Here is a 15,565-nt window from a genome sequence, read left to right as displayed (position 1 = left end):
CTGAAACAAGCAGAAATAGCTTTATATGGCTACTATGGAAAAAAGTTTAAGTTCCTCTACCCATTTAATGACCAAACAGCTAAAACCAAATCCCATTCCACATAATTACATTTTTAAAAGGTATTTCCAATTAAAAAAGCCCTTGTTGTCCAAAAAATGTGAACTCCACATCTTGGTCTCATTTCAGCATGCACAGATCTATGAATATGCAATTAGCCATGGCCTCTATCTCTACATAATCCTCCTCGCATGTAGTTCAAATACCCCACCCCAGAAGTTATTGTGATAGGTTTCTTAGATTTATGAAGTAAGAAACCCTAGCTGTCTGAGTCCGTACATTCAGGACAGTTTTTGGTAATGCTCTGCTATGTTATTGACTGCTTATTTCACTCTTCATTCATTTTCTGGTGTTTGCAATACACCACTTGTGCATATTAACAATGTTAAAAAGTTGATTTTCACTGAATCAATAAAAAATGTATTCAAGAGACTGAATGTGTCTTATTGTAGTACTTAATATAGTAAAACATTTCAGATGTATACAGTGATTTACTGTCACTGTAAAGCTGTTTCTTTACATAATAGAGTAGGATAATAATTAATTTATAAATGAAGTCTTAGCTGTGGCTCTGTTTTCAGCTTTATTAAATGTTTATATATTATTTATTACACAGAGGGTGCCTTCTGAACAAGCCATTTATTAATCTGCACACTGAGCATCGTAAAGCTTGTCTCTTAGCTGTATGAATTATTTAATATTTATCATTATAATTATACCAGATTAGAAAAATATTAATGATGAAGATCGAATCTGTTCTGTGAGTCAGATGTTGAACATGTTCACTGACTAAACATGTCCCAATTTGCCTTTTAAGCACCACTTTCTATCTGCTGTTGTATCTTAGGATGCCAATAGAGGTAAACTAAGTTCAGCTGAACTAGTTCACAGAAGTACATATTTAAATAAAACATGAACCGCTGCATGTCATTGATTTGAATGCAATAGCCTGAAAATAAGCAGCTCAGTTGTTTGACTTGTGGTTTAAATATGAAGTATTGATAGAATAAAGGTGGAATGGGTGATTTCTTTTTTTAGAAAGCCATAAGCTAAAGCATGCCGAGTCTGCATTCTCCTCTCTTTGACCTTTAGGGCCCATGCACTCCTGTTTACATCCAAAACTTGGCAGAGACTTTAGCTTCTGTTAAACTATTTGTTCTGTTGTTAAATATTTAAATAAAATGTGTGCACTTTTTTCCTTAGTGCTATATGTTAGATCCATTTATTTAGTCCATGTGATTTTATGTAAGAGTCTAATTATGATCTATCATGTGTATTGAAGCTTGGAGCTGTTGTTACTGTTGGATCATGACTCATCCAGATCATTAGCACTCCCCCTGGCTCTTAATGAAAGATTAGGGTTTTGCCTGAGCCAAATTCTCTTCATGAACCCCAGCACGATCATTGGCCTGCCCCTCAACTTAGAAGGTAGTAGAAGCCATTCTCCCTGAGCCAAATTCTCCATATGAAACTCAGTGGAATGTCTAGCCTGTACCTCACTTTAGAAGGGCTTCTTCACTGTCTCATTTTGTCAGTTTCATAGAGTGTTTAACTGAAATGTGCAGATTTGATTTGGCACCCACTGGCAGGGGATTTAAAACTGATAATTTTCTTCAGATTTACAGTAGGAATATGCCTAAAATACACACTCCTGCACATTTAGCAGGCTAAAGATTCTCCACAAGGGGGTGTGGTTAGAACTCAAAGTAAGAGCATTACTGAAGATGAGAAACCTCAGCCCACAACAATAGGACTTAATAGTGCTGGGCGATATGAGCGCAAATCAGTATCACAATTAATTGTACATATTGTACCATGATTACGATTAATGAACGATTATGACTCTCATAGTTCATTGACGAGGCTTGTCCTGTAAATATGCTCCAGTATTAAAGCTGGGATATTTTTTCTAGTGTTGCTGGGAACCTGTTCCTCTCTTGTTTACATTCAACTTTTTGTTCAGTGTTGTATTAATTATAGTCAAAACACAGCACATCCAAACCACAGACGTTGTGCTTTTCTTTGGTATTGTCCAACCCTAGTCATAAGTGTGTACTATACTGAGTGTTTAAAAATTGCCAGTAAATGTACTTCAGTCTTGTTTCAAAATTATTATTCTTTTACCTTTTGTAGTAAAAAACAAAATTTTGAAGACTTGAAAAGACATGTTCAAAAAAGCTTCAGAAATGTATTAAACCTTAAAATGTCATTAATCCATAGTGAGCACAATGCTGGCTTTGCTTATTTTTAAATAGTCAAACGTGTTTTCACACACCTTTTGTGTATTTTCCTTTGCGCTACTATTTTTGCCTTAATAGTGCCCAAGTTTGTTAGGTTCATAAAAAAAAAGAGTAAAAACTAGAATAAATTAATATTAGTGACAATTCTTGCATTTTCTATTCCCATAGCCAACCAAGAAACAATTCACTGGTTATTAGAGTATCAAAATCAGTTAGAATTCGCAATCATATCTTCACTGAATTTTGAATTACAACATACTTTGATACACCCATTTGTTGTACCTTCTCACTAAATATTTATTATTAACAGGCTTTATCCTTGTATTCTGAGATGTGTGTCATTGAGTGTGTTTGGACATTTGATCTAAATGATCTGGTCTCTGTGTGTGCTTCCAGAACCTTTGAAGGTTAATGGGCTGTCCAGTGGGACCTGGGCTCTATAAATCAGTCCCTATGGACAGATAACACACTGTCAGGAAGAAAGCAATAGTTCAACCGAGTGCCTTCTTCACCAACTGGTTGGTAGCTTCTCATTTAGTCATTAATTGCAATGGTCATGTGGTTTGTGCCATATTGGATTAGATAAAGGATATTTTAATGTCACCAATATTCCTTGACCTTCTGACCCCTTGATCTGTCATTGGTTAAGTGAGAGAGACCCAAAAAATAACAACTCTTGTATTTTCTACACCCATAGCCAGCCAAGGAACAATTCACTGGTTACTGGAGTATCAAAATCAGTTAGAATTCACAACCATATCTTCACTGATATTACAACATGCTTTGATAACTTTGAGGGTTTACCATATTCAACACCCATTTGTTGTACATTCTCACTACATATTTATCATTAACAGGCTTTATCCTTATATTTTGAGATGTGTGTCACTGAGACCCAAAAAAATAAATCATTGTGAGTTATTTCTGGATTAAATTTTGCAAATGTGATTGAGCCAGTGACTGACATCAGGTATTTTTTCCTGTTTTTATTCAGTTTATAGTAAACTGAGCATCTGTATTTTTCCAGTGGAATCCTGAGAAGAAACAAACAGCACAGTGAGCAAAACACAAACCACACAGGTGTCTTCTGTCCACTTTGAGTAATCTCCACATTTAATCAATCTAACTTTCAATTTCTAATCATCTGTAATCTTTGCTGTCTTTCCCTACGTGTGATCTTTTCCCTTGTCCCTTAGTCAAATCATTTAAATTCCACTTTATTTTTTTGTAATTTTGTAATTCCCATGTCTTATCAGCTAATCTGATGTTTGTTAATGGAATATCTCCTAAGAAACCCACCTCTTCTTTAGACACTGGGCCTCCCTTTGACTCTGCTTGGCCTTTAAAAAGACTAATAGCAAGTGCCCTTTGGCCTTCTCTAGGATCAGGGCAGAGGTTTACTTAAGAAGATTGTGCTTGAAAAAAGGTCAGTAGGTGGCCATATGTAATTGTTGTAAAAGCTTTGTTTTTAGATTGCGCCCTATGGTGAAATCATGCAGTTAATTCAATTAATGAACAAATGTTGTAAACAATTTCTAGAATTGAGTGCTTTGTTGCTGCACAATGAATTCACTGTGCATAAACAAATACAAATATAAAATGTAAAGGTAAAGTAAAAAATACACCTCCACAAGCATAACAACACTCACAATTTGGAGAGGCAATTAAACTGTTGCCATTGTAGATGCACCACATGAGCTCTTGAGTGGCTTGTTATATTTAATGATATTAACAAAAGACAATACATTTCACTGATAACACAGGATAATTGCATGCTTTTTGGTTGTGTCTTAGTCAATTAGACCTTTGTCAAAAGCAAGAGAAAGCTGGGACAGTGGTTAGGACGCAGTTAATACATCAACATCAATTTTGAAAATGTGAACAGCTGAGATGAAAGTGATTTGGCAAATGAGTTCATGTTGAAAGTTCACAAAAAAAAAAAATCACAAAAAATTACATATGTGCCAGATACTAGAGTTTATTTATATGAATGCGTTAATATCTGAAATCCTCTGTAGAAATGTGATCAGAAGCAGTTTTTGGTAAATACATTGACATTGATTTGATGATAGAGATTGACATTATAATGTAATTTAGAGCATCCCCCCCACTCTTTCTCTCTCTCTCTCTCTCTCTCTCTCTCTCCCTCTCTCTCTCTCTCTCTCTCTCTCTCTCTTTCTCTCTCTCATCTTCTCCCCTTTTTTGTATTGTATTTGTAAATTAGACAAAATCAGGTTTCAGCCTAGAACTTTGTTTGAATTGCCTTCAAATAATTTAGTCTCTGTGAGAATGTTACAACATGCAAGGTATTTTTTTTTTTTAAATCATTTTAGCCTCACACAAATCCCTTTATTTCTGCTCGTGAACACATCACCGCTCATTACACACAACTTGCTCTCTCTCTCTCTCTCTCTCTCTCTCTCTCTCATTCTGTCTCTCTCTTTTGCTCCCACTCCACAATTCTCACTTGCTCTACCTCACTCTCTTTTTCTTACTACACTCATACTCCCTCTGTGTGCATGTCTCTCTTTCCTTTGCGTTGCTTCTCTCTCTTTCTGCCTCCTGCTCTCTCACTCTCTCTCCTTCCCACCCCCCGTCTCTCTCTCTCCCTTGCTCTCTCTCTCTCTCTCTCTCTCGCTCAACACACGCACATCTCCTCTTCTACCTCACACACACACGCGCTCAGGCGCTGCCGCTTCTATTTTCTTGTGCCTCTCCTTTCTTTGTTTAGTGCTCAATCAGGAAAGTTGTTTCGCACCAGAGCGAAGGGAAACAATGTCCTGCTCCTGACCACCAGCAAATGGATTAGCCGGCTATTTCTGAGCACTAATGAGATTTGGCCAGCTGTAGCAGACATGGACGGTGGTGCCGTGGCAGCACCTTTCCTCCGGCTCCTTGGGGTTCCCTGTCACTCCCCCAGCATTGGACACGGTGCTCTGACAGCCACGTTGGGCACCAAAGGTCTCAGCACTCACCTGTTCCAGCTTTTTTCCTTTTAACGCGAGCACACTGTGGATTCTCCTAGCAGCAACAGACAAGATGAAGTACCAGAAATACATCACAGTGATGCAGATGGCCATGGGAGTGACCGCCTCCAACAAAGACAACTGCCTCCCTCCAAAGAGACAGCTGTGGTGAGCATGACCAGAAGCGTGAGAGAGAGAGAGAGAGAGAGAGAGAGAGAGAGCAAGTGAGAGAGTTTTAGAGTATGGAGAGGACTCACATGTGCCAGTGTTCGCAGAAAGAAACAAAAGAACAAAAGAAAGAGAGGCAGAGAAAGAGGATTAGGAACAGAATATTTAATCTCCAGCGGCACAATTAGCTCTGTTAGTTTGGTTGTAAAAAGGAGCACGAGGGCGCGCTAGTTTCTAGTCAGCTACTCTGCTTCTGTTTGCGGAAGTGTGACACGCTCCCTCTCTCTCTCTCCTCTCTCTCTCTCTCTCTCTCCTCTCTCTCTCTCTCTCTCTCTCTCTCTCTCTTTCTCTTTTACTATTACACTCTACCTATGTTTATTTCTCTGTTTACTCTCGTCAACCGTTTTCTGTCTGCCTGTCAGTATATATTTATATACTTTCTATCTCTATTTCTTTCAGTATTACCTCTGCCTCTGCTGTCTACTCTGTTTCTATATCTATTTGGTCTTTCTACATTTCTTTCATATCCACTGACTCACTCTCTCTCACTCTGTCATTCTTTCTCTCCATCTCTCTCTGTATATTATTCTTTTTCTCTACATCTCTCATTCTCTCACTTCTGTTCTGTTCTCTTCACTCCTCTGTTACACTGATGCTTTTATTTTATTCAGCCACTCTGAAGGGACCGTAGCATCCATCTACTTGTTTGCTCGTTCTGTTTGTATTGTTGTTGTGCCCCCAATCCCCCCCCCCCCCCCCCTGCCCCAACCCCATGTTTCTGATGACCAATCGATCAAAGTGCCGCTCTTCGGAGCACAAAGGCTTGCAGCCTGGAGACGGAAGCCCCACCATGACATCAGCACGTCCACTCCAAATGACTAATTAATTAATCTGCATGCTTCCAGACTCAAGCTGCATGATGCAAACCCAATGTAAATTTGTTCTTATTTTATTCTCGTTAATTGTCCACACCCATGACTTTGGATTCACTTGTTGTTCTCAGGTTCTAGCTTCCCGTTGTGACCAAGAACAAAGCATGAGCACTTATTATTAGAAGATATGAATGCAGGCATGCGCACACTGTCCATGGCTTTTTTTCTGTCCCAGTGTGTTTCCAGCACTGGGGCAAACAAAGGAGCCACACCATAAACCAGAGCACACAGCATCATTTCATTACCTTAATGATGGAAATAGTCTTTTTTTCTGAGTTGATTAAGGAGCTGATTTCCTCCTAGTTCATCAGTCAATCACTGTCATATCTTTCTCTGTGTGCAGTGTGTTCTTAACACACCTTTTTTACTTTGTTCAAAGCGTGATTGCTCCATTCCCTCGAGCACAATCTCTTACTATGTAACAGCAGTAGGTAAATACATAGATTTATTGACAGCCATTTAAAATACACCTCTGTCTGCATTCATACAGATTCATTGAAGCATTTAAAAATGGTCAAGTATAAAAACACAATAAAATTCCCAGGTTTATTTTCACTGTGGTCCTCAGCAATCTTTAGATATTCTACATTTTATCTCGTATTTCACACTATGACATCTACTGAGACTCATAATAAGGGTTTTGCTTTATATTGTGTCACACGCTCCTTTCCACAACACGGCTATACCTTTTTCTGTTTTGTCAGTGTTAAAAGGGATCATGATTTATTATATGTCCATATATTTTATTTTCCTTTTCAGTTCTTGACACCATTGTGCCTCCAGCGTACCTCCTGTGTAAATACTATCTCCTCCAAAAGACATATCCTCCAGCAGCCATATTTATGTCATTCATGCTATAGGCAGGCATTTCTGTTCCACAATCTCTAACTGCCAGGGCTGGTGTTTAGAACTCAAACGACATGAGACATAAATGGTTTTTATCTTGAAAGCAGTGCCTTTCTTGACACCTTTCCTCTAATTATGTCTGATATCTGCAGACAGCACAGCAAAGGGGAAATGGCGAATTTTGACTCAAGTGAGAAAATCAGTGGTGTTTTAGTGGTTGCTGATATTTTCAAAGGCTTTCAAATGTGTGTGCAATGCTCATGTAAATATATTTGCCTCGCAGCCTTTATCTGTTCATACAGTGCATGTGTGGATTGAGAACATGGATTTTAAATCCTTCATTGGGTCTGTCAAGTATGATATGCTTCTAAGACCTGAAGGTGTTCACAGAAATAAGCTTGCTTCTTTCTCTATTTTGCTTTCTTCTTTTCTCAAGCAGAAACACACCAGCGCTTGAGCTCATGCCAGCGAATGCTGTTTTTCAAATACACAACTGCAGATACTGATATGTAAACATTAATTTAAAAAAAGATTTAGATCCACCTAAATTGGCATTAAAGTGAAATGATTGTGATATCATTGTGCAATCCCTAATAATAATAAGGAATTATTTTTAACAGCGTGCAATGTAGAAGACTGCTTTTTTCATTTTTATTTTTTTATAATTATTATATTTTGATGTTGCTGTTCCCTTAAGAAAGACTCCGAGGTGGGTCTGTATGTTACCCCTTTCACCCCTCCTCCTCCCCCCGTTTAGTGACAGAAGCAGAGTCACGTGCAGAGTGGAGGGGGATGGGGCCCGCCATCAGAAGTGCATTACAGTATTGCCCTAATAGTATTGGAGCCAGGCCCAGCTCGTGCTGGCCGCTGTAATGAAATGCTAGCGTGTGGTCAGATGCAGCTGACCGTTGTTTCCCGCGCTCTTAAGACTGACTGTCTGCCTGCCTGCCTGCCTGCCTGCCTGCCTGTCTGTCCGTCTGTCTGTTAGTCTGTTTGCTCCCTCCACTGCGAGGCTTGCCGCTGTTCACTATTTGCTTAATGATGCATGAACACACCATAATCGATAGCCCATCCCCAAGCACACACAGACACACACACACCACACACACACACTCACACAAAACCATGAGCACACATAGTGACACACTAGCAGATGCTCTTCAACATGCATAATCAGAAACGCCCATTCATGCAGATTCACATAACGGCATGATATTATTTGTAGAAACTTGTTTACACACTTGAGCACAAACACATATAATATGCTGTTTTTAACTAGTGACCCATGGCCTGATCATGGTACCTTTGTGCTACCACATATGCTTCTGTGGTCACCCTGCCAAGCACTGTCTAGAGGGGTACTATATAGAGGGGTTCTGTGATCCAGAACTAATTATCAACGTCTTTATCAGACTTCACCAATGAATGGGAGTTAATACCATCAGATCCTTACAGAAATATTCCACCTATTGTAAAGCTTTCCCAAAAAAGTTCCCCACCTTAGTAGTTATGGTGTTAAAAATTACTTGACCTATTAATTATTCATATTGTTATATATTTAATATGAACTAGAGTCTCCATTTAGAGTAATTTTCTTACAATTAAGAATTGGTGACCATTTTTTAAACTTTGCTTCAAAATGAAACCCGCATTCTCAGGTTTTCTTTTTTCTTTGTTTTTAAAATTGTTTTTTGTTTTATTGTTCATCATTTGGGACACATTCTAAAATTACTTAGTTTATTTTTAATTTTGCAAATGATATATGTACATAAGATACACAGAATAAGTGTTTAATTAAGTAAATTATTTTTTGGAAAATAGTGATTCCACATTAGAACATTGATTCAAGCTTTTCAATGGTTGTGTATATGTGCCTCGCTGTCTGCCTTTTTAGCTTAGTCATTGTCCCACAGTCTGTTACTTATTGTCCTTGGCATGTGGTCGTGTGTTTTCCGTCGGAAACTCGCATGTTCACCCTCTGCCAGCAGAGGAGTAAGCAGCTTTCAGCTGGTCTTATGGCACTGAGGGGATGGAGATTACACTGGGTTTAATGATTCAACATTCCCCCACCCTCACCATCTCCACAGGGGGTATTGAACATAGCAAGCAGGTGGGGGGTTTATTGAAGTCAAGTGGGTTTAATTGCTTGGACCTGCTGGCTGAACTCTATCCTGTATGAAAGAGCAGAACTTTTAAGGGTATTTACTGCTAAGGATGGGCACATTTTCTGCTTCCTTGAATATATATATATATATATATATATATATATATATATATATATATATATATATATATCATTTAAATAAATTAAAAATATATTATATGGTTTTTGAATAAAAACTCCTAAAGATTTCTATGTTTATGTCACGTAACTTGTATAAGTGGTGTTTTTTACATGATGGTTCAGTTTATTTATCGGATTTACTATACTACATGTAGACCTCCAAAAAAATTAGATCAGTCATACAACCTAAACTGACAGTGTACTTCTAATAATGAAATAACTAATCAAAGCTGAAGTACAAAGAAAAATACAATAAAAATATTCATAAAAAGACCCCACCCATCATTGAAGACTTGTGACCGGGTCACACTTAGGGAAGTCTTTTAACAAAAAAGAAAATGATTGGCAGAGTTGGGAACAGAAGTCACTTTCACACATGCACAGTAACCCATAATTTTTTCAGACATTCTTGAAGGAGCTGTATGTGTGAATGCAACTGCCCGTAACAGTGGTACCGGACATTATCCAGACTTTATCCTGCCAGCCCCCTAGTACACTACATGAGGGAAAGGGCATCTTAAGAAAATCATCTGTAGAATCAGGTTCAGACATTTTCTGTTCATAAGTGAAACAAGTAAATATCTTGACCATTCACACACAAGTCCCATGTCAAGTTGGGACAGACTAGTCCTAAGTCAATACATGCAAGTCCCAAGTCAAGACATGACATGATGCAAATAATAATCTAATTAACAGCGTCTTCTGAAGTTGTACTGGGTGTTCTGGAATGAGGAGAAAACTGCAACATGCCGGGCGGTGGCACACCAGGATTGAGGACCAGTGCATTACAGTGATACAGTGCCATGCAAGCAATTCAAAAAGGTTCAGTGATGTGACTATTATATTTAACACCTGGAAATAAGTTATGTTTAATAATGGGATTGCAGAATCTCTTGAGTTTTTTGAGTCTTAAAGCCCAAGGCTAATTCCATGTCTAGGAGTATAGTTCAGGGGTAGCACGGTGGCAGGTAGTGTCACAGTCATACAGCTCCAGGGACCTGGAGGTTGTGGGTTCAAGTCCTGTTCCGGGTGACTGTTTGTGAGGAGTTTGGTGTGTTGTCCATGTGGGTTTTCTCTGGGTGCTCTGGTTTCCTTCCATGGTCCAAAAACACACATTGGTAGGTGAATTGGCTACCCAAAATTCCATATATGTGTGTGTGTGTGTTGCCTTGTGGACAACTGCATCCCCTGGAGCTCTATGTTACATTCTAATTCAGACATAAATTCAGTTAAACATCGTCTCTGTCCTGTTAACAACATGTATCTCCTTTTATTTTATTATTTTTTTACAAATAAATGTATTCTGTTACGCTGTAGGCACATGCGCAATGTTCATACACAATCCTAAATCGTTTAATTAATAAATAAACAAACAAATAAATAAAAACCTGGCCATAAGGAACAAAACCAAACACTCATCCCAGCAGATTTTTAGTTTACTACATCATTTGAACACCACAGCTGTCTTTCACATCACGTGACAATTTCATGACGAATGGACCAATAGAACTACTCCAAAAATACTTCATTCATTGATTCATTATCTGTAACCGCTTATCCAATTCAGGGTCGCGGTGAGTCCAGAGCCTACCTGGAATCATTGGGCGCAAGGCAGGAATACACCCTGGAGTCCTTCACAGGGCAACACAGACACACACACATTCACTCACACACTCACACCTACAGACACTTTTTGAGTCGCCAATCCACCTACGAACGTGTGTTTTTGGACTGTGGGAGGAAACCGGAGCCCAAAAATACTTGGAATTAAATATTTTTACATTCACTTCCATTGAAAGGTAAGAAGGTTTTTTCCTCCTCCTGTAAAGTTACTTTTTTGGGAGATACATGTTTTTAATTGGATAGTGACCATATGCTGAGACTGAAGGTGAAAGTGTTCACACAACTATTTAAATAAACAATTAAGTACAGCAATCCTACTATTATTCAGATAAACAACCACACCCATCTCTATTTGTGTCAGACACTTCTGAGGCAGACCTGTGTGCATGTATGTATGTGATTGTTTTCGTGAGAGAGAAATCTCACACTCTACCATCAGACATACACATTGCTTTCCAGCATGTGGCCGCTAACACTCAATATTTAGTTGTGATAACTCAGCTGTCGTTAAAGTGAACAGCCTTACAAGGCAAGGCTAACCTGAAGTGATCCCCTTGCTTCCCCTTGCTTGCTCTCTCCCGCTCTCTCTCTTTCCTCTCTCTCTCTCTCTCTCTCTCTCTCTCTCTCTCTCTCTCTCTCTCTCTCTCTCTCTCTCTCATGATCATGCTTGCTATCTCAGTCACAGTCTCAGAGTCTCCCTTTTCTTTTCCTATTTGCTTTTGTTCTTCTTTCTATCTCCCATCTCCATGAAATTTCAAATCCACACTTTGACACTTCATTTTTCTGGTGCCATCACTTTGGCCCCGAATACCTTCTAATCAAGCTCTTGCAGATCACAGCTGCCTTTCACTTGCCATAGCACCTCCACTTTCCTTCCACTTTCACAGCATGTAGCCTGGGGCATGTGACGAATGATGGTTAACCGAGTTACCATGGTAACAGGTTTGATGATGTCATTACGACATTAATACTACATCTATTGTACCTAACAGAAGATATTGTTCTGTAAATCCGTCTTGGGTCTGCACTGGTTGCACACAGTCAGTTGGCGGTTGGAGGGTTGAGTGATGTTGGGGAATTGGGTGTCATTTGCGGAAAGCAGACATTTGCCTGTACCAAACTCATCTATAATAGAGTGTTTATTTTAGAGTATCCTCAGACCACAGGGTCAGGCTTCAGACAGCAGGCAAACCAGCTCTGAGTCTTGGGAAAAACACATTTTATATCTGAGCTGTCATACAAACCAGCTAAGCTAAGAAGACACTAAATTGTAAAATTTCCATGACATTTGCAATATCTTTTCTACTTGTTAAACTGTGGTCACGTCTGGACTATGCTCTTCTTATTTTCTTTTATTAGGTAAAGGGTGGGGAGTGTGAGGGAGAAGGTGGAAGGAAAAGTAGTTCCTATACTGTGCTACTATTTATGGTAGCATTTTATAATTAATAGACAGCTGGAATATACTTTCGTCCTACAAAATAAATAAACAAATGATATCGATATTTTGGAGCCAGAATCGATTCTTAAAACAAATCACAAGGATCTAAATATTGATATATAAATATCAATCCGCACATCCCTAGTAAGTACTAGTACCTAGTAAGTATCTTTGATACTCCAGAAAACTTTGGTAGATTTACTTCTTAATAATATCAAATAAAACATCTGCTTTTGCACATATGAAATCAAGCATTAAACAACAATCCATAAGCTTGGTTTAACTATTTGCTGCAGCTTTTTCCCATTGCAATTTTTTGTTACATTAAAATTCTGCTACACTGTAGGCACGAGTTAACGTCCTACACAATCATAAAAAAATGACCATAAGGAACAAAAACAAACACTCATCCCTGTCTTCTTATGCCATAAGCAGACAAAAATAAGTATGATTGCTGCAATCAGTGAATCAGACACCAGCAGCCATGGCGACTCACAGCAGGAGAAGGAGATGGATTCAGATACCAAGCAGTAAAGACAGAGTCAGAGCATGACATACAGGCCTGCAAAACTAACCACAGTACAGCCTTATAAAGCCTTAGAAGCACATGTTGCCTTTCAAGTCTTTCCCAGTTTTCACTTTTCACTGACAAGTTTCTTATGCCACAGCCCATGCCATATCTTCAACATTTTTCCAATAAAAATCTGGCAAAATCAATGCTTTTCCAACGCTGTAATTCTGCTGACAAGGAACCAAGGGAGGAATGGTGACATAAATGTATTTACAGGTGCTGGATCTATACTCCCTTCTCCAAAGATAATAAAAACACAAAGAAATAAAAAAGTAACAAAACTTGTTACTGAAATCACCAACAAAGTCAATTGTAAAATTTGAAAAAATTGACATGATCCACCATGACACCTGTTGTGTTAGTAATACAATAATGTATCTTTCAAATCATAACACCTTGGGGGCTCTGGGACAGGTTTGTGCTGTATATATATATATATATATATATATACCCTTCAGTCCCACAAGAAGGCTGGGGTGAAGTGTTTCTGTTGAAAGATTGCACACCTGCCTGATCCTGAACAGGTGTTTTGGCATTGCAAAATGTTGCATCCTCCCTTGACATATAGAGAGCTACAGCTAAGCCTGTACTAAATGACCTAACAAATAAAATGTCTAAAAAATAGAAACTATGGGCAGACTTACATGCCAGGGAAGAAATACATGCCCTGTATATGTACAAAAGTTTCATTTCATCAGTACAATTATGATGTTTGCACAGTTCATTTTAACAGCACTATAAATGTATCCTTCTCTGTGGCTCACTGCCAATGGGGAGTGCTTAAAAATGTCTTTGGCAAATTTCTTTATATTTTCTTGCAGATGCCATTGGCTGTGATCCTATATGCCTTTATGTGATCCTATTGCATTTCTTCTTTATTTTTATTTTTTTAAAGGAAGAAAAAAAATGTTAGCTGTTGAGGTTGGACGCTGTGCTGGCGGATTTCCCATCAGCAACAGGGTTTTAGGGATAGACCATTCTGACAAGTAAAATTGCTTCAATTTTGTAAACAGTCAAATTAAATCACTAAATATTTTACAGTCATCTAGTGTCAGACATGGAAATTCATGTGTGATATATATATATATATATATATATATATATATATATATATATATATATAGATATATACAGAATGGCAAATACATCTCCATCTTTTGAAAGATTTAGCTTTTCTGAGATGCTCATTTCAAACCCAATCACTGACCTGTTGTCAATTAACCCAGTTTATTTTTTTTTGTGTATTATCATACAATTTTATCACAAGTTTGTCACCCTTTTCTCACAGTTTTTGGAATGTGTTGTTGGCATCACATTTAAAATGAGCACGTTTTTCAAAAACCAAACAAAACAAAATAAAATAATTTTTCAATTTCATAATTTATTATATTGTTTTGTACAATTTAATGTACAATTTAAAGTGAAGGGCTTAAACTATTTGCAAATCATTGCATCCTTATTATTATATACATTTTATTACATACACAGCATCCCAACATTTTTGAAATTTTTGGTTTGTACAACTTTTTTATAATAAAATATTTCCTTCTACAATAAAATTACAAACATGATTTTGATTAAACATTCTACAAATGTTGATAAGTTTTTTAACAGTGTAGCAAGCTTTAGTACCGTACATCCAGTGATGGAAGTAATGATGATGATGTTTTGGTGCACAATTGTATGTGAGCTGAATAGACTTTTTCAGAGTTCTGAGTTCTGGTCCTGGCTTTGCACTTGTTCTGAGAAAACCCACCATGGGGCCTGTCTGATACACGTCTATCTGCCTAATCTCTTCCTCCATCTGTCGAAGCTGTCTGGCCCACCTAATCAGTGCAACGATTCCTGTCACACTCCTGGTCACCTCATGTCAAAGTGGCCACACACTCATTGTGCTCAAAGTTCTTGTGTGTGTGAATAAACCCCCTAACTATTCTGTTGCATTCCCTTCCTCAATGACTCCTGAAAGGTGCCCACTTGTTTAAAGCTGATTTGTTTTGTTTGGCCAGTTGTATTGTAAGTGCATTGGCAAAGTTAATCTGGCATAAATGTGATGCGACATGCTGCTCCAGTCATCCTCTCACTCCCCAGGGACAAAGTTTGGGGTCATGGGAGCGTGAAAGACGTCATGTCCTGTTCGTGCAGGCCAGGAAGCCTCAGGAAACACGTGCTGCATTTTGCTGATGGTTTGTGACCGACCAGTTTTACAGTTTCTTTCGTAAGATGAGTTTTCTTCCTTTGCAACTTGACAAAGTGAACCCTACTTAATGGTAGCAGATGTGGAATGTTACGGTCTCTGAGCTGAGAAAATGGCTTTCTTTTTCTTCAGGGGTCGAGTGCCCCTAAAGATTTTTTCCTCTACTAATATCATAAAAAAGCTTGTGACCTATAGGAATTCAATAACAGTGACTAAAAAAAAAAAAACAAGACAGACACCTT

At 38.3% G+C, this 15,565-nt stretch overlaps 1 protein-coding gene across 8 annotated transcripts in view; it reads left to right on the top strand.

Annotated features, from left to right (window-relative positions):
• The first annotated feature begins 5,025 nt into the window (after window positions 1-5,025).
• LOC136679497 (tight junction protein ZO-1-like) overlaps window positions 5,026-15,565 on the top strand; it is a 144,134-nt gene continuing 133,594 nt past the window's right edge. For 4 of the 8 annotated variants that reach the window (XM_066658047.1, XM_066658042.1, XM_066658043.1 and 1 more), the window contains exon 1: window positions 5,026-5,432. In XM_066658047.1, the coding sequence (XP_066514144.1) occupies window positions 5,338-5,432 (95 nt within the window). In that variant the 5' untranslated portion in view covers window positions 5,026-5,337. The remainder of the gene's footprint in view (window positions 5,433-15,565) is intronic. The other 4 variants (XM_066658049.1, XM_066658045.1, XM_066658044.1 and 1 more) reach the window with 2 other exon arrangements.

Source organism: Hoplias malabaricus, chromosome Y (assembly GCF_029633855.1).
Source record: "Hoplias malabaricus isolate fHopMal1 chromosome Y, fHopMal1.hap1, whole genome shotgun sequence".
Classification (NCBI taxonomy): Eukaryota; Metazoa; Chordata; class Actinopteri; order Characiformes; family Erythrinidae; genus Hoplias; species Hoplias malabaricus.
Note: the sequence above shows the minus strand (reverse complement) of the source record. Positions and strands in the feature narration are given on the sequence as shown.